Raw genomic sequence first — 19226 nt, forward strand, 5'->3', positions numbered from 1 at the left:
AAGTTCCACCATTTTTCCCGCTTCAGAATGGGTCTTTGGAGGGTGATTACCCACCTAAGCACGAGTGGGCCACATATAGTTAAGGCAAAGATTTAGTAACAGTAACTCAGTCATCAAGGGTGTTTTTAAGCCACAGGGAGCCACTGAAGGCGGGCAGAAGAGCCCCATGTGGCTCTTTTTTGTGATCTGTTAGCGATACCTGTCTTTTACCCTCATTCTTCATCACTCTAATGGACTTGGCTGTCAGGCTACAAACTTTACTGTTCTGCAGGATTCAATTTTGCAGGAGAGTTTTTTAACCAGGTCACATCTCTGCAAAGGAAACGCTGCATGCGAAATGGTTTGAAAACTCTTAACAGTGCCTGAGACTGGGCATGGTCCTGCAGAGTAGCCTTAAAGGGTCCTTGAAGACTTGGAGTCCAGCCAGGAACAGAGGGTTGCCTGGCCAGTGTCAGACCCTCTCCTTTGTTCTCAAAGCTGGGACTGAGCGTCCCACAGAGTCTTGCTGGTTTGGCTGGTGGGTTCAGGGTTTGACGTGACATCCTGCCCCTGGCTCCTGTCCCTGGTTCTCTGGCCCTGCATGGCCCTGTGATGTCAAGCTGTAGAGAGCAGAAGGTGAAGCTGTTGGAGGCTAAATGAGACCAAAGGTCTTGGCCCTTCTGCCACTGCTCTTCTTTCACAATGCTTCTCGTGTGTTAACGCTAACATTCATTTGAATTATCTTGCTTTCACAGCTTTAGATGGACTGATTATATTCCACTGATTCCATCCAGTGTTGTCAGTGTGTCTGATGACAGGAGAGCAAATCACATTTACTAACAAAAGACAAACTTGTCACTGGATGCATGCATTTTGCAGATTCTCACAGACAATATACAGCTTTTCCTAAGCACTTGAGTTTGACTGTGACCGTCCAATTATCTGCTAAAACCATAAATAAAATCCTTAATGTGCAAACCAGCTCAGGTTCTTCTTGCAGCGTTTTATTCCTTTCTCTTCAATCCAGCTTCAGCTGCTTGCAAGATTTCATTAACTTTCATTTGATATCTTTTCACTTTTTATTTTCGAGCTTCACCTGAACAAAGAGTCGATCCATTCTGCACTGTAGTGGTTTTTTTCCATTTTTTTTTCCAGAAGTGTGTATATGCCTGAGCACTTGTCTGTGCAAGTTACTTTTGAGTACTGAATAAGCAGACTTTGATGATAACAAATGAAGCGCTCACCCACTTGGCTTAACCAATCTAGTACCTGGTCTTAACATTTCAAATGCTTTTCAAGTGTGGTGTACATGCTTATATACAGACACACACTCAGCCCTACAGAATACACACCCAGTTATACCCGCTTGGCGAGGGAACGAGAGAGTTGTATGAAGTGCCTCTTATTCTTGTTATTATTGTTCACAGTGAAAGAATGTCTCGCTCTGAGCCCAGGAAGCCATTAAATTTTCCACAGAGAACGAGAAAGAGTGTGAGTGAGTGAAAATAAGTGAAAAGAGGGAGGAAGAGGACAGATGGAGAGAAAGAAAGGAGTGACAAAATGTGTGCCAAATGAGAAAAGGAGGCGAGATGAAAAGCGTTATTCGTTTTCCCGGCGGTACTTCACCGACTTTTAAAGAGCCCTTTCGCAGCAGCTGCACCTCTGTTTTCCTTTTCAAAGCCAGCTCCTCCTCAAACAAACAACAAACACTGTCAGAGAGACGGTCACTCCTAAAGCAGCAGCCAGAAGTTTTTTGGTTTTTTTGGGTTTTTCACATGACCAAAGCTTTTGAATTCAGTGGACCTGAAATAAATCCATCCAGGTGTCAGCCACTGTGTGCAAGAGTATGTCAGGATACGTGCAATGAACAAATTTGATGTTGGTTTCTGGGTGCAGCGTTTGCCTTAATCAGTGCGTGCCTGCAGGCTTTTCTGTCACCTGCTGCATCAGCTTAGCTTTCAGGACATCAATTAGACATGACAAAGTGACTCCCAGCTCTGGTATCAACACAGGAGCTAACTTTCACCTGCATACAAATGGTTTGAAAAGCAGTACGCAGTCATCTGTTTGTAGATTTTCATAGAAATCAAATCATAGAAATAGCTGTCCCCAAAAAGTAAAAATGGAATAATCTGTATTAAGTCATTACAGAAGTGTATTAATGTAAATCTCTCGAACACTCTCATCCCCTCTTCAGGTACGCAGTGGCAGGTTATGACATGCTAAAAGCCTCCAAGCGAGCCGCAGCTATCAGGACTCTGCATGTGTGTTATTTTCACTCAAGGGGCCCAATCAGACACTATGCTATGCGTACGTGTATGACCTGACATTTTGTGTGTCACTTGTTGAGCGTCTTGGTAGATTAAGAGTGACGGTGAGTGAACTTGAGGCATCTCAGGGTGGGTGTTTCCCTACAGTAGCCCTCATCCCACCCCCCCCACCCCTCCAGTGCGCGCGTGCTACAGTACACGGCTTCGTTTTAAGGCAGCGTCAGATTTGTTGATGAGGGCATCGCTTTCTTACGTATTCCTGTTTATTATTGTTGAGCTCCTGGCATAAACATTATCCCGCTTTGGTAGGTTTTGATGAGTAGCATTGAAACGGTTTACAGTGAACAACAGTGTTTATGTTGAACTGTCGTCTAATGCTGTAGCCCAGAACAGCGCCACCCCCCCCCCCCCCCCCCCCTTTTTCTCTTTCTTTTTGTTTCTGTCCTTCTTTCAACATTTCTTAACAAAATAAGGAGGGGAAACAGCCGCCATGCTGGTCGGGATGAAAGATTGATAGAGAGTAAAGAGATCAGATTGAAGAAACGTTCAACTGATTCCATTCAGATGAAAACATGGCAACACGTTTTTGCTCTTTTAGTCTAATGTTATTACAGGCAGAAGTGATATCTACTCTCGCAGTGGTGAGGTTCTCATTTCTCAAAGTGCCATCTGTGTGCGAATGTGCAGTAAGTCCTGATGAGGTGGTATAAACTTACTGTTCGGCGCGGTGCGGCGTGGATCGGCCTTTCTCACGCATTTACTGTAATAGTTTTATGTGTTTAGCCCTCTCTTTCATGTCTGCCTGTGTTCTTTTTCTCAGAAGAAGCAATATTCTCTTGGTTTGTAAAAGCTGTTATTCTACTAAACCAGCAGCATTACCTTCCAGCAATCCTCAAGTTAAAAAACCCTGTGCCCATCAAAATAAGATCAAATCCAACGGGGTCCATTTTCACCCTGTCTGTGAAGTTTATAAGCTAAAGCTTAGCCGTTTTGCTGCCTTCCACTTCTCCCCCTTTCCCCCCCAATTTTTTTTTCTTTTTTTAAATTGGAGCCTTTCTGACAGAAACATTGTTGTTTGATTTAGCTTGACAGGAGACCACCAACAGCGCACCTCTCAGCAGAAACATTCGTTTAAAGTTTTGATCATTTCTCTTCTCTTTTATGCTTCATCCTCTCTCTTCTGTCCTGCCACACTTTGTGTTTTTAACAAATCGTTAACAGGTTAGAGCACGGGCTTGGTCCAGCCACTGCTTGGCACCCTAAGAAACGGTTTACAGTGAAAACCAGTGTTTATGTTGAGCCGTCGCTGACAGGGTGAGAGACTGAGGGAGCAGAGTTCAGGGAGGTTAGGTTAGAAGATTCAGTGTTATTGCTGGTGGAAGGACAGAGTTGGGAGAGGGCGGGTTGCAGAGAGCGTATAAGCAAAGGGGAGGTCTGAAGGTCATAAGGGCAAAAATGAGAGTTTGGAGATGGTGTCATGCTGAGCAGATCCAGAGCCCTCTAGCTGCCAACCTGAGGTGTTTGCCTTACCATTAACTTCACCTCACCTCTATTTATTTTCAAAACCTGGTGCAGCTGCGCCGCTTTGTCTGAAAGTCTGTTTTTTGTTTGTTTTTTTTTCTTGGCAAGAGACCACATTCAGATCTTTGATAAGCCCTACTCGACAGAATGGGCTGCTTTCATAAATGCAGTTAGAAACGCAGACTTATAGTGTGGGCGGAGGCCTTGCAGTTAGAAATCTGAGGTGGGGTTTTAAGACGGAGATTAAGGGCTGCGGATCTGACTGCAAGTCGGTAACCTGTGGTCTGTGTCAGACATTCATAAGAGTTCGCCTGCCCATAAAGACCCGAGAAGATGAAGAGATAAAAGTGCCCAGTCTGAGAGCTGATGCCCATAAAAGCGCTGCCATTGGTTCTCAGGGTTTGGTCGAAATGTGATCCTGTAAAAATATTTTTTCCTCATTAACCTGTCATCCGTGGAGCCGTGACGCACAAGCCAGGCAAAGGGAGTGCTGGGCCAGAATTGACTTGGGTGGAAGGGATTGGTGGGGGTTGTCCAGGGGCCCACAGGGGAGAATTACCAGCCTGGATGCTTTATTTGAAGGCCGTCCTGTGGTAATGTGTTGAGTAGGGTGAAGAGGCCTCGGCGGGCCCCTGAGTGTTTAAACAGCAGCAGTTGGCGTAAACCTCCCGTAATGCAGCCTCATTTCTCTGGGCCCTCACACACACACCTCAACAGGCACAAATGCATATGTAGGTCATGTGAAAGTACGATCGCATGGGCCACTATTCTAAAACACGGCTTGTTTGGACATGTCTTTCAGTGGTGCTGTTCATTCAGCCTGCTTAGTTTTGTATGCTATTTTTCTAGCTGCGTGTGTGTTTCTGTGGGTCGTGCTGTTTATGTGTGTCCGTCAGCAGGTAGAGCTCCCCAGCCATGCCGCCTCCTCCTCTGGGCACAATATATGCATGTCAACAGTCGGAGGACCACAGAGAGGGGTGTATTGTGAGGGCCGCATTTTGGGGGAGAGTAGAGTCCTTGTGGGTTTCAGGACCTCTGTTTATTGGTTTTTGAGTAAAATTGGTTGAGAGTGACCCTGGGTCAGAGTGCTGGCCTCTGCCAGGCTAGGTTAGGTTTGCCTGGCTTTGGGTCACACTGCTTCTTTGTACGTACTCCAAGTTCAGGCTTGTCCTGGGTGACGGCCAGCTGCAAAGAAATGTGACTTCTTGACCATATTTGTCTGCTTGGGTTTAATGCCCATTTCCTTCTGAGAGTGCTTGACCAATATGTAATCCCAGCATAATATCCCATTCACTATTGTGTTCATGCTTGACCTAATATATTATATAAAACAGGGTGCTTTTTGTATTGCATGTTATCTTTGGATAACATATCTCTTGCCAGTGCCAGACAGACTAAAGTCTAACATTAGTGACCTCATCTATTCTATGACCACTCTTACATCACACTTTTGGAGCCGCTCTGTCTCATACTGAGGTAGGTGTTCAGTTAACCAACTGATTACTTTATAACTTGATGTTCTTTCCTGGGTTGGCTGTATCAGTTGTTTTAACAAGAAAGGTCTCTTTGAAACCGCATGCAGACACTGCGCACAGTGTCTGACTCGTGCAAACACAAACATACAGTGATACCTCAGCAGGGGTAGGGGTGTGTAAAAATTCAGCTGTAGATATGAGCAGGAAATTAGCTGCAGATGTGGGTGTAAAGTAATGCAGATGGAGACAGGGAAACCCTCTTACCATGACACTAAGTCCACCTCCTGTCTTTTGGTATGGCAAGCCTGAAAGGGGATCGCTTTGAACCATGACACTGCTGTGTGGCTGCAAATCACCAAATGATCTCATCCTGAAAAATCTCTCTCTGATGCAACATGTGATCGTATCTTTACATTTTTGATTCCTCATAAAAACATTTCCCTTTTTCTAGCTGCATAAAACTGCCAGAGCCCTATAAAATGTATTTGTAGACACTGAGCTGGTCTCCAATGTTAAAAGGTTAATGAGCTACAATCAGTGCTTCAAATTTGTGTTTAATTGATTAAAGCTGCTTTTACAATTTGTGACACCCTGGCGGGAGAGGGGAAAAAAGAAGGTGAAGAAAGAAACTCCTGTTTGACGGTCTTTTGTTTGATGAAGCTTGTCTCAGCTCAGCACATACCAAACTCATTTGTCTGATTTCCTAGTCAGACTGGGAGGAGGAAAAGAAGCAGGAGGCAAAAGAGGTGTAGATTTTCATGAGGATTCCTTGGCTGCGGTGAAGCACTCCATTTATGGCTCTGATTAATTGCTTTTCATATAAATCATTGGTACAGGCCTGGGGCATTGCTCTCTACCCCGAGGTGTGTGAGACAGGAGTGTGCACAATTAAGGGAAGGAAAAAGGTTAGTGAACTTTATTATGGACTCAGTGACTCTGACAGAAACACAAAAATCTGTGTGCGTGCAGTCGTGTGGCCTCAAAAGAGTGAGTGATGCTGTATCATTGATGGGCTGGGGATGATAATAGTTCTGCAGAGTATTGTGTAATTGTATGTCAGGCCCTGTGGAGATATGTGTTTATTTAGTTTAGATGATTGAAGCTGCATAATAGTTTACACTGGGGCAGCTTGTTATTCAAATGAGGTTGAGTAATTGTCCTCTCCTGCTTGTTAACGTTTGGGTTCACTGGGAATGCTGCGCTGTAGTAGATTGCTTTCGTATAAACAGTGACCTCTACACTTAATTAACAAACACAGTGCAAAACAACAGATTAAAATGACTCAGAGCCTTTTCTCACTTGTACAGTTTACATTTTGTCGAGGTTCTCCCTCGTCGTCACATTATTACTGGATGCACCTCTTAGTTTGTCCACTCATCTCCTTGTTTAGTTTTTGTTTTTCATCTTGATCTACCCATTTATATTTCTTTCCCTGACTTTCTGCTTCTTCTCTGGCTTCAGACATTCTCTCTCAGAGCTGGGCCCCTCCATGCTGGCACCCAGACTGCTCCCCCCACCAGCCCCGCTGCAGTCAACGTCTCCAAACATTAAATACCATCCTTTTGCTTCATCTGCACCTAATTTTCTTTCGCCCCTCCCTTTCTCCCTCCTAACGCCTCTCATTTTTCACACCTCAGATTGCAGCCAAGTCTGTCTGCTGAAGTTTCTATGTGTCCCCCCCTCCCCTTCCTCACTATTTTTTTTCCCCCTGATCCCTCATCTCTCTGTTTCCAAATGAGCCTTTCAGAGATTGTCAGTCATCTGCATCACCTCCTTTCTGCCTGGACATGCAAGCACGGAAAGGAGTGAAGGATGGAGGGATGGTGACAGATTGGTTTGTGTGGGAAGTTTTAAGCAGCTACAATGGAGGGAGCAGGCTCTGAAAAGAGGGTGACTTAACCTGAAAAGATTTATTTTCGGCTGAAACGTCTTATTCAGGCCTACCTGGCAATTTGCCGAGCAAAAGTATATACATATATATATATATACAGACAAACCTTATCGCATGGCTTTCTTGCCATTTACACTATCACTTCCTGTGGCCTCTTTAGGCTACTTAGTGAGCTAAGAGCCACTCAGGAGCATGGATTTGTTGTAGGCCATTTCACTTCCTGTTATTAGATTGGTGGTAACCCTCTCAAGAATCTACATAGCAGGGAGCCATTACTGGATTCTAGTATCTGCTTATAGATAAAGATATGGATAATGTGAGCAAGCTGATGCAAAAGACAGAAAACGAAGGACGAGCCAAGGAAGCTGCAAGGGTATCTATGCATTACATGGCCTTCTAGTCAACCTGGGAAGAGAGAAAATATGAGGGAGGATAATGAAAGTCAGTGGTGAACTCAGTATTCACATTCAGTTCAATTTATTAAAAAAAAGAAGAAGAAGCTGACAGATAGAAAAGCAAAGCCCAGTTTGCCATCACCTCGCTTCTTTATTATTTCTCTCTCCTCCGTCCAGACCACTAATAGCTGTGTCCTTTCATACTCTTCATCGTTTCTCCTTTTCAGGGGAAGAACTGAGGAATTGTCTTTGTGCCATGACCAGGCTCTGTGTCTCATTTTGGTCAGACAGTTCTCTCTTTTTTTTTTAAGGTCTACAGCAAAGGCTGGATTTATCATTTCCAATTATAAACACAAAAAGTAGACCTGTATAAATCAAGTTCACTTTATTTCTATTGCAAAGACACACACACTGGCACACAAAAACAGTTGTTTCTGTTCCTTAAATATAAGCTTCTGGTTTCTGGGTGCAGAAGGCTTAAGTGGGGAAATATGTGCATATTGTTGTGTTTCCGCTGTTAGCCAGGTGTGTGTTCTGCACGTAGAGGTGTGTGTCAATGCGGTGTTGAAGGAGTCTATAGAGGTGTGGCAGAGTGTGAGAGTGTCAAGCTAGCTGTGCTGACAGTTGCAGGAGGCTGTAGGTTGTCGGGATGTGGCCGACGATTGCGTGCATCCACTGCAGCTCCGGATGCAGAGCATTCCACCTTCATCTGTCTGTTAGCAGGAGCACTTGGAGCAGGCTGAAGGCTTTTGCTTCATTGTGAATTCCTTATTTTTTTTCCTCCTTACAACTTGATATTGGTTGACTTTTGGAGTGATTGTATGATTTTAGAGATACATTTTTGCTATGGGATGGCCATAGACGAGGACCCCACTTTAGTTGGGAAATACAACTGTCTTTGTATTCCACAGATTCTTCTGTTTTTCATTTTCAAAGCCATAAAACAAACTAGTTCTTTCACATAGCGTCCTATCTTGCATGTGAAAGCAGCCAGTGTATTTTTCATACATGTGGAATGCCAGATGGTTCGTGGTCAGTTTGTATAACAGTATGATCCAGCGATGCTATTTCCTTTGTCTTACTTATTCCGATGTTTTGATGACAACAGTGTTTTTTTTAAATCATTTAGAACATTTTGACCTTCTTGTGTTTAAAAATTGCATTCCTGAAATCCTGGACTCTTTGTCCTACGGTTTAACCCTCTGGCCCTGATCAAAATCACTACCCTTTCAGCTTGTTCGTGGCCAAAAATGGCCAGATAGGGACCAGAGGGTTAATGTCACATAAACTGTAAATATTGGTGTGGGTGTTGAGGCAATGCACCGGGCCTTTTGCAAGCCTTGTTTACAGAGCTTTCTCAGCAGTTTGTATTTGTTTGGAGCCATGTGATGGAACACAGTTCCCTGATAATGGCGTCGCTTTCTGTTCATTCAACCCCTCGCTCATTTCCCCCCCCCCTCTTCGCCTTGCAGCTGTTTTTGTTAAGCTTAGTTTTCTTTCCATCCAAAATGTTTGGTCAGATACAGACTCGTACCCATTTCACAAGCACACATTACAGTGCTGACGTGTTTACATTTCCTGCTAAACGTGCAGACAGTGTAACACTCATGACATGGAGACACACAGCTCAAACAAAGACCCTTAACAGAGAGGAGTTTGATCCAGGTCTCAACCCTCATCTTGACCCTGGGGTCAGTTTACAACTTGTCAAACCTTTTGATTCTAAAGGGTCACTAACACTAGAGTAGAAAGGCTTTTACCAGGCTTGCAGCATATTTGTAAGTATTTAGTTTATAAATGTTAGAAAATGGTTTTAAACAACAAAGAACCAAACTGATGTCCTCAAGTTAATCATTTACTACATAATGAATATATGGCAATTTAAAAAGCAGGAAAATTTTTAACGTGTTTTTTTTTTTTTCTCTTTTCTCTTTCTTTTACCAGGGGCAGTACCGGCCTTCTGACCTCCTGTGCCCAGAAACCTATGTCTGGGTATCGATAGAGCGATGCATCCCCCTTCTTGACAACTCCCGCTACGCTCGTTTGAACCAGGATCCTGATTTAGGTACTACTGCACAAAACTACTGCTCGACTGATGGCATCACATGGATTTAATGTATGAAACTACATCATTTTTTAAAATGCATTTCCATAAACACAGCACTGTAGAAAAGTCTTACGCCATCCCTCATGACTTTATATCTTGCTTCCAAGTAGTCTTGAGCAATAGTTTTCTTTGGAAAATGGTTGCTTTTTTACTCATTTTTAGTCCAGTCATTGTACTTGACCATTTTCAGGGTTTGTTTGTTTTGTTTTTTTTAACACTGACCTGTGAATCATTTAAGCATTTAAGCATAAAACAGGCTCCAGACTCCTGAAACACAATCCTGGTCTTGTGTAGACAAATTGGCAAAGAAGACATTTTAAATTGTCTATTTAGAAACCTTCTCACTAACCGCCTGCTGTTCCCATTTCTTTAATAATAATCTGTAAAAAATTCCTAACATATCATTGTTTGACAGGCTTAAAATAGTATTTGTGCACCAACACTGTGATGCCCTTTGTGTCCTTGAAAAATTTGAGGAAACTGGACAAGTAGAGACCAAAAAAAAGTGTCAAACCTAAGAATGATATAAAGGAGAATCTGACAGTCATGTTCTTATAAAATATGGAAAAAAAATCCAGCAAAGACCTGACGCAGGAGAAACACAGTGGTGTTGGAGATTTTTCTCAAAACTGATGGAATTATGGGCACAAAAAAGTACCAAAAGCCATCTGATTGGCAAGAGATTCAACTTTTTCCAGCATTACAATGATCCTAAACACACTGCCACTGCAGTAAAAGCATACCTGGAAATTAAAACAGAAAATTGAACATGGATTGGCCTCCCCAGGATTATTTAAAATTACTGAAACAGTAAAAACTGAATTCAATTTAATAGAATATGTACAAATTAAAGAGGCGTTGGCAGATCCTACGGTTTTCTCATTCCTCATCATAATTTGGTATGGCCAGAGCAGACTTGTATGCAGACATGTATGCAGTGCATATATAAACCTATGTATACGTACCACTGATACACTCACTACATGATTGACTGTTTTGGTTTTTTTCCTCTTCGGTTTAATTTTAAAATGTTGGCATACTTAATGCAGTTCCAAGAACATGACTGGTTGAAGGTACAGAGAGCCAGCCATGTCCTGTTTACTGTGGCCCATTAATCTGCATCACCAAACAGGCTCCAGACAGAAAAGAGCCACCGATCAACAGTAATAGGAGATGTGAGCGGACATGAATTTGATTGTCAGATAGATGGAGACTGATACGTGGAGGGGAAAGAGAGTGAGTAATTGAAGAATAGATGGAGGGAGAGATGGGGGACATGTGATAAAAATGTTTTTACAACGAAGGCAATTGAAATGATGGGCTGGTGGCTGCATGCTTGCACCCAGAGAGAGAAAAGTGTAATAAAATGGAAGATGGATTGATAGAGAGTTGGAATGAGAAGGAGCGGTATATGAATGTTAAACAACAGACGCGGAGGTTTGTTGTAGTGACCTCATACTTGGAGAAGAAAACCAACACAATTGATGAAGGAATCTCAGTCCGGGTCAGATTGTGTGATGAGGAAAAGTTTCCAAGCAGTTAGTTCACACTCTGTAAAGACAGTTAATCGAAACACATTTCTTAAGGAAATGAGGATTTACTTGCTAGTTTTGGTCGTTCAGTTATATAGTGAAAACAACATGCTCGGGATAAATAAGAGTATTTAAATGTCAATTAAAATGTTAAATGACAATGTCTAGAGAGGTCATTTATAACACTGCAATTAACATCTTAGCCAGCGGTTGATCTGACCTTTTGTTTTGTTCCCAGTAGTCCTCGGCCTTGCACAAATTGCTGAGGACAAAAGCAAGGTCTTGGCATTAGCATTATTCACAGTGAGCAGTTTATGTTTGTGTGTCTGTGGTTCTTGTGGTGCCTGGATTCCTGCGTGGACTGTTGATCTTGGACAGGACTGGGCATTATTTCAGGCCTAGCTGTCCAAACGCAGTGTCATTACATTTCAGTGCTAGCTGTCTTGATGGTTCACTCTCAGGTCTGGTGCCAAGCTTTGTGACTGAACTGTTAAAAGCCAGACTAACAGTAGTGTGGAGGGTGCTGTCTGCTTTAGAAATGAGTCAGCAGGTCAACCTATTTTGTCATTGTCACTTTAGCAGTGTGTCACACAGTTGAGGTTTGTGGCCCAGTTCTTTGGCTAGTTCTTGTTGTGTGATTAGATTTTTGGACACAAATAAAGACATGCTGCAAATAGTTGGGAAAGTGTTGGGAAAGTCTTCACTGTTCATTTAGGAATCTGTTGTGGCAATTTATGGCAGCTGCTGGGCCACAAAACTAAAATATTTGTGCGTACGTCAGTGATTGTGACATGTACTCTGCTCTGATTGATTGATCTGCTTTCCCACAAAGCAAGACTGATTACCAAACTATGTTTGTCTAGTGTGATGGTTGAGCAGTCAACTGTCAATAACAGAGGGTTCAGTGCACAGCCTCTTATTTATATACTGGGAATACTGAATTTGTCACCATCAACACTGGTGTCACATTCTGCCAAAAATAAATATGTATAGTAATATAATTTCTCTGATCAAGTCAAAGAAATTTGACTTTAGCCTATTCACATGGAGATCTGTTTGCCATTACAACTCTCCTTCACTTTATTTACAGTTAGTGCGGTTTATTCATTTAGTGTCAAACAATGAGGTCAGTTCCTCTCGATGACAGTAAACTAACACCAACTAAGCACTAACTTGATGTTATTGCCCCAGCCATCTTTATTAAGGCTCTGTTATGCTTTTTTTCCATTATATTATTCTCGGTCACTACTATACAGTAATCTTGTCTTTAAAGCAAACCCGCCTATAAGCCGCCTCTCCTGTGGTTGGTTGCTGCTTGGAGACAGAATGTTTGAACTGACATCACACGGAGACTTGAGTAGAAAAAACGAAAACAGAGTACGTGGAGCAATCAGCTGTTTCATCATAGGGACTGTTTGCATCACACATGCTGACCTCAGTATTTTAAGCTTAACAGTATAAAGACAGAAATAAGGAAAATCGTAGTAAATCCACTTTAAGAATGCGGTCAAAACATCCTGTCTGTAAATGGGAAGGTTAGGATAACCATGTATTACATTTACTATTAAACCAATAATAACTATCATTATACTTATGAAGTGCTTTTTTACTCTAACTGGGCGACCCGCTCTACCTCCTGAGCAACAGCCAACCCAATACACAGACGTCCCAGGCATTTACTTTTTTAATTATTTTGATCTTTTTACTTATTTTATTATTACTATCGTTATTATTAATACCTTTGCTGTCCTATCACCACCACCATACTGCTACCCATAACTATTAGACAAATGACCGAATCCTGAATTATATAAACTGTTAATCAGGTATAATTCTTTAAATCTTACTGATGAAGTTAGAGAAAGATTTAATTTTCTTTTTAAAATCATTTTTAAACATAGATGAATTAAAATGGAATATTTGTGAAACAAGCATGGCTAATATTAAGATTATTTTCAGAAAACAAAGTTAGAACAGCAGATGGTAAAAATAATGTGTTGCTCGCTTGTTGAGTAGAATGTGCTGGTAGTTGGTTAAAATCACGTCACTTGATTTATTTCCATACCTTTAAAGAGTCAGTGGAGAAGTCTAAAAATCAAGTCACCAAAATAATAATCATACTCGCAGTGTAACCTCTCTATATAGCTTGAAAGCCAGAACTTTAACCTCCGGCCCCAAGACAAAGGTCACTGTTAGTGTGCTGGATGTGTGTTTAGACTGTAAAATGTGACCAGGTTACAGTGTTGTACTAATGAGGTGTGTAAAGACAGCTAATCTAAAGTTTACACAGCTCTCTTCACATCAGACTCACACTGATGCCTGTTGCTGACATCTTGAGGGCCCCGGGATCTGGGGCGGGTTGGCTCTTAAAATGTATGTACACACACACATACACAGAAGCTCACTGTGTACAGCACATATCTGTGTCTCACACACTCATAATCCGTGTTTGCCTAACAGCGGGAGTAGTAGGGGCATTGGCCGCTAAGCAGTATAAATATTTGCAAAAATACGTGACCCAAGTAGTCACCCCTTGAACTGTAAGTGCGCCTGGCAGCCACTAACCCACATGCACAAAGTTACACATTGCATACACAAACCCAACGTTGTGATAAGTAAAGTGCCAGCTGGTATTTCACAATGTACTTCTCTCTCTCTTTTTTTCTTTTTTACCTTTCATTACATCTCTGACAAACACATTCACAGCTTTGCATCAAACTGATAGTCTCTGTGCTTTCAGTGCAACAAAGTGAAGCTAAAACACTAGCTAGAGGCGTGCATTCTAGCCTGATGGTAGCCAGCCATTACCCCCAAACCTCTTGTGATTCACATGATATTTCTAGCTTATGCCACACGTTCATATCTTGTCTCACTGTCATGGCCACTTTGCTCTGCTCTTAGGCAGGCTTTGTGCTCCTTAGCCTGACTAATGCACGTTTCCATTCAGATTAAAGCCTTTTTTTTCCAGCAATACAGGAATTTCTCTTCCCGGAAGCTTTTCTTTTGGTGCTTTAAAAGAATAATTAAGTCTTTTCATTAGTAATAATAATAATGGTAATATCCTTTATAATGGAAGGATATCCTATTGTTGCTTCGCTTCCTGCGATGGACAAAATTCATGGTCACCGGCAGGGATTCAGGGTCAGCTGCTAACACAAGGGCTTGAACCCAGGTCTTACAGTCAAAGAGCAGTCTTCTCGGCACACTACAACACCCTTCTGGCCCTTTCCTTTTCAACCTTTAGATCTTCAACATTGGGTCAGAAGACGTGGTCATAACCTGATGGCCTGCCTTTGACCAGCATCCGGTGTTAAGCAAGTGTTTCGAAAGTTTGAGATGGATGGGAAGAGAGAGAGAAGCGTGGCGGGGTGTCAAGGCCCGTAGCCTCAGCCTTGACCCTCGCACTCCCTTATCCGACCCTCATCACTCCTCTTCCCCCTGACATTTGAACTCCAGCCCGAAGGAGCTGTGACCTCAGAGTGGCGTGTCACTGAACGTCCGGTTGGCCTGACAGGAACAGGGTCTGGAGCCACTTAGAGAGAAGAGACACTGATGCAGCCAGAAGTGAGTGAAGAAGAAAAGGAAAGTTGTTTATGTGAGGAGCGGATGTTTGGATTGCCTTGAGTAAGAGAGAAAGATCTCTGCTCAGTATTACTGTTTCACTTAATAGGCCATCTTCAAGCTTCGTGCTTCTCTCCATGTTTTCCTGTTTAATGTAAACTCGTCAGTATCTTCACGAGGCGACACTGTTGGACAAGTGTAACTTTGTAATAACTGCAGTGTAAGTGGACTGTCACCGTGATGAAGAACATGAGGCGGCGCGTCATGAATGGCCCGAAGGAAGCCGAAGAAGCATCAGATGTTTAAATCTTTTCACTTTGATTCCATTGGGACACAATAGTTGAAGAAGTTGCGTAACATGTTTACATCTTTTTAAAATCAATTTTGCCACCCGCTGTGTTAAAACCTAGAGCTGGTATCCTTTATTTAAAAGTTAGTATCAGCCTTCCTTCAATTATGTGACTCAGCAGTTTCTCGAGAAGGGTGGAAAACACAGTAGTTAGGGCATTACTGAGCAGGGAAACGAGGCTAATAAATAAAACATGAATCAACTGTGTGGAAAATTCTAGCTGAAGTATGAGAATATCTTTCTGGTGATAAAGCCTCGGAGCTTTGTGCTTCTAACAGCTCTCTTCTTTCCCTTGGCTTGTTTTTCAGGTAGTTTGTGTGCAAGTTAGATGCCAAAGTTGTAGATAGATTGACATTTGGATCTCTGTACGCCACCTCAATGGACTGAAGTTAGGCAGTTGAACTGAGAGGCACTTCAGTCAAGAAATGGTCCAAAATTCCTCCACATTGTTTTGGACGCTACTCGAGCAACTACAGGAAACATCTGATGGACGTAGTTGCTGTTAAGAGGTTCTACAAAATACAGAAACAATCTGGTAACTTAACATATTAATTTTACATTAATTATAAATAACAGGATTATATTTAATACTCGGATGCAATTCATTTGGTTCAGGTCTAGAAGCTAGTCAAATGGACATCACCAAGTAGGCCTTTACTGCAGGTGCCTTCAGTTGATGCTTCTTCGCGCGTCTTACGGCATCAGGTTTTGTTTCCCCCGATGCCCTGTCCATGCAGCTTTGCATGGAAATACCCAGAAACTATTTTAAAGATCGTCAAACATTTTATTCTTATATAATGACGTGTCAAAATTCATTAAGGGTGCTAGGGAGGTCATCAGATGTCATCTTTATGGGTGAAAGAGTTCAGATTCAAAATTCTACAAATGTTCCATTTCTTTGCCTCGCTGTCGATTGATTGATTAAATGTGAGCATATGGTCTTCATGTTTTGTTTTATTTTACTTTTTCCTTAAACATTTTGGTTTTGATGCACTGACCAGTAGATTCCCTCCTTTTTTTTTCTGGAATCTGTCAAATGGGTCTGTAGGCCCGTTTTGTTTTTCAGCCCTAATGAAGGCCTCCTTCACTCTACAAGTCATTAGACCACATGTTGAACATTAGCCAGAACAGCCACAGAATGCAAATCCAGCACTTAGAAACAACTCTAGACATATTATTACCTTGATTTGACCCGAAAGAAATAACAACAGTCCACACCTGGCCTCGAAACCGCTTATCAATGAATTGTCCGATTACTTACGAGCCTGTATAAACAGGAGAATTTAAACAAGTGATTTTAATTCCTAAACAGTTAATGTGGTATTTTTGCTACGTATTTGTGATTTTCACTTATTGTTTATCCATCTGAAGTTATGCGAATATTTAAAATGTCCCACTGGTGAGTCTTTTTGCTTGAATCTTAGACTTTTCCTTTGAATCTTTCCTGCCGATTAAGCCATCATCTGTCTTGGCAGCGGTTTAGGCCTGAAACACTGTAACAGATTACTGCAGCTGAGGTTGACTCGTATTGCTCTCAACAAGTCTATCATGTCTAAACACATCCGAGGTCCAGTTACAGTGCTTTTTGAGTTTCCTTTTTTTTGTAAATGTAAGATTTCTTTTATAGAAAAGACTCACTTTGCATTTTTTTCTCCCTGTTGTTTTTCCAGTTGTTGATGTGATCAGGTTGTATTTGGCTGTATTGCAAATATTTTAGAAATTAGTCAGAGATATGTGCGCTGGCATCTTCTTCACCAGCTGCTCAGCTGTGAGCCACATGGATGATGTCAGTGGAGTGGTTAATTGTGAAGCCCTTAGTTCTCTTAATACAACATCTACTTGGGCCTTTTTGACTGATGTGCCTGACAGGAGAGTGCACTTCACTACCTACCTGCTCCAGAGTTTTCTTTTTCCTTTTTTCTCTAGGTTTCCAGATCAGGATTGCTTCAAGCAGGACACTTTTAATGGATCAGTTGTTATATGCAGAGTATTTAGGGGAGATAAGACAAAATAAGCATTTTGCAATTGTTCAACTAATGGACTACATGGTGTGATAATGGACTAAGAAGATAAATAAGCATTTAAGAGTGCTACTTGAATGACTGCAACATTTATTGGGTAGTTTCTGACACAAGAGACTTGTAGATGTTCCAGTGCATTAAAAAAATAGTCATTTTCTGACTGAAATGGGAAGTTTATGAGTGAGACTGAGGTAGAGTCATACCTCTGTACAGTATATTTGGCTTTGCTTTGCTCAGTATGTACTCCCTGCTGTGCTTGGCTCAGTGTCTCACTCCTGGAGGCGGCAGATTTAGTGTCAGAGTGAGGGTCAGTGTATTTCAACCCTTTTTTTCCACATCTGACTCTCCAGAGAATCATTCTTAGCTTCTGAACACATACACTTTAGAGATTAGTAGTGTTTTACTGGTCCATCAGAGCTGTAAAAACACTGCTGGCAGTGTATGACACAGGACCTAATGAGATGCTGAGTTTGGCAAGCCAGCAGGGAGCAAGGCCCTGTAAACAAGGCCAGCTAACTAGCTTGCTCACGCACCACTGTGACCCCAGGTTTAGGGTACAGAGGAATTAAAACTGAAGGAGGGGGGGGAATGTTTTCTGCTCCTCCAACACTTTCTCGGAATAATGGTGAATTTCTGCCAAGACACTCAGAGGTTAACTCAAACGAGCGAGGGAAAATAAGGACATTGTTTATAGTGCTTGATGTGTCTACACTGGTCCTCATTATGTTCTCATATGTGCCTGTTTTCGTCTAGGAGATGCTCGGGCCGTGAGGGATTTGGGCAGAGCTCTGGTGCTATACAGACGGACTGTCATGCCCTATGCAGCCTACTCCCGCAAACGCAAGGGCTCCAGCGACGAGATGGAGGTGCAGCAGTACGCCAGCTTGGTTGGCCAGGACTGTGCTGAAAGGATTTTGCTTTATCGCTCGTAAACACAACACATCATATTACCTTTGAATAAACGTAAATACATACTCCCTCGTCTGTTTCTGTATGTCGCTGTTTATGAAAGTGCTTTCTGACGCCTATCCGCGTAGTCTCACCGTGCTTACCCTCCTGTATATGCTGACCATGCAGCAGCCGATGGCAATCTGCTGCATGTATGGCCTCATTCACTTATTCATTTATGAGTTATATTTTTTTAATCTGTGAACACCACTGTTCTGGGTTCATTCTTTTTTGTGTGCACCATTTTGATTTACTACATTGGCAAGTTCATTAAATGGTATTTTTACTTTATGTAGCAGGGGTGCAAAGGTACACACAATTCAGTTTTGTAGGAAACTATCTGGAATATATTCAGTGTAATAGCAGTACAGCAGAGAACAGAAAAGAATGTGTTATTCTTTTATTTTCAAAAAACGTTTCCAAAATTTATACAAAAAAATTCAAAAGTTCCTAATTTGCTGGAACTTTTTTTTTTACAGTTTAATGCTGCATATGGTCAATGAGAAGAAACTCAATTAGAAAATAGCAGCCAGCAGAGTAACTGCAGCTACACTGCTGCCTTTCTCTCTTATGTCACCGTGGGACGCAACCATCTCCATTGATAAAAACAAACTGTCAGTTTAAGCTCAACTTGTAATAAATTTGCTTTACGTCTGCTATAGCTGAGGTACAGCAACTGGTGCAATGCAAACACACACAAAAAAACAGGTCTAGACATAAACAGATGAGCCAAAGAAAAATTTATATTGAACAGATTGACCAATGGGATCATATTCATGTACCCTTACGCCCCTGTCACATATCCTCCCTTTGACTTTTTTTCTTTCTTTTTGGCACCTCTCTTAATTGTGTATGCTTCAGTGCTGATCTGAAAGAGTGTTTGACTGCACCCGGGTTCGTATCAACATCGCCACTGACACTCACTAAGCATGCTCTTTTTTTTTTTCTTTTTTTTTTGAATGCCTGGTGATTAAAACATTTTATTATTATTGTTATTATTATTTGCATAAACTGCGTCCCAAAAAAATTCACCTCAGCTTTGTAAAGATTTTATCACTTGAGTTCATGCTTGAGGTCAAGCAAACAAGACATTGTTTTCAATACTTTTGATTTTAAGTGTTGCTTTTCTTTTCCTTTGAATGTTGACTGCTATTTTTGATTAAGTTGAATAAAGGAG

At 41.8% G+C, this 19226-nt stretch overlaps 1 protein-coding gene across 4 annotated transcripts in view; it reads left to right on the plus strand.

Moving 5' to 3' along the window:
• ate1 (arginyltransferase 1) overlaps nt 1-18693 on the plus strand; it is a 51788-nt gene extending 33095 nt beyond the window's left edge. For 3 of the 4 annotated variants that reach the window (XM_087850332.1, XM_087850333.1, XM_087850335.1), the window contains 2 exons: nt 9476-9596; nt 17855-18693. In XM_087850332.1, coding sequence (XP_087706458.1) covers nt 9476-9596; nt 17855-18033 — 300 coding nt within the window. In that variant the 3' untranslated portion in view covers nt 18034-18693. Of the gene's footprint in view, nt 1-9475; nt 9648-17854 lie in introns of all 4 variants that reach the window. The other variant, XM_087850334.1, reaches the window with a different exon arrangement.
• The last annotated feature ends 533 nt before the right edge of the window (nt 18694-19226 follow it).

This window comes from Neolamprologus brichardi, chromosome 13, assembly GCF_056152115.1.
Source record: "Neolamprologus brichardi isolate AB-2024 chromosome 13, ASM5615211v1, whole genome shotgun sequence".
Classification (NCBI taxonomy): domain Eukaryota; kingdom Metazoa; phylum Chordata; class Actinopteri; order Cichliformes; family Cichlidae; genus Neolamprologus; species Neolamprologus brichardi.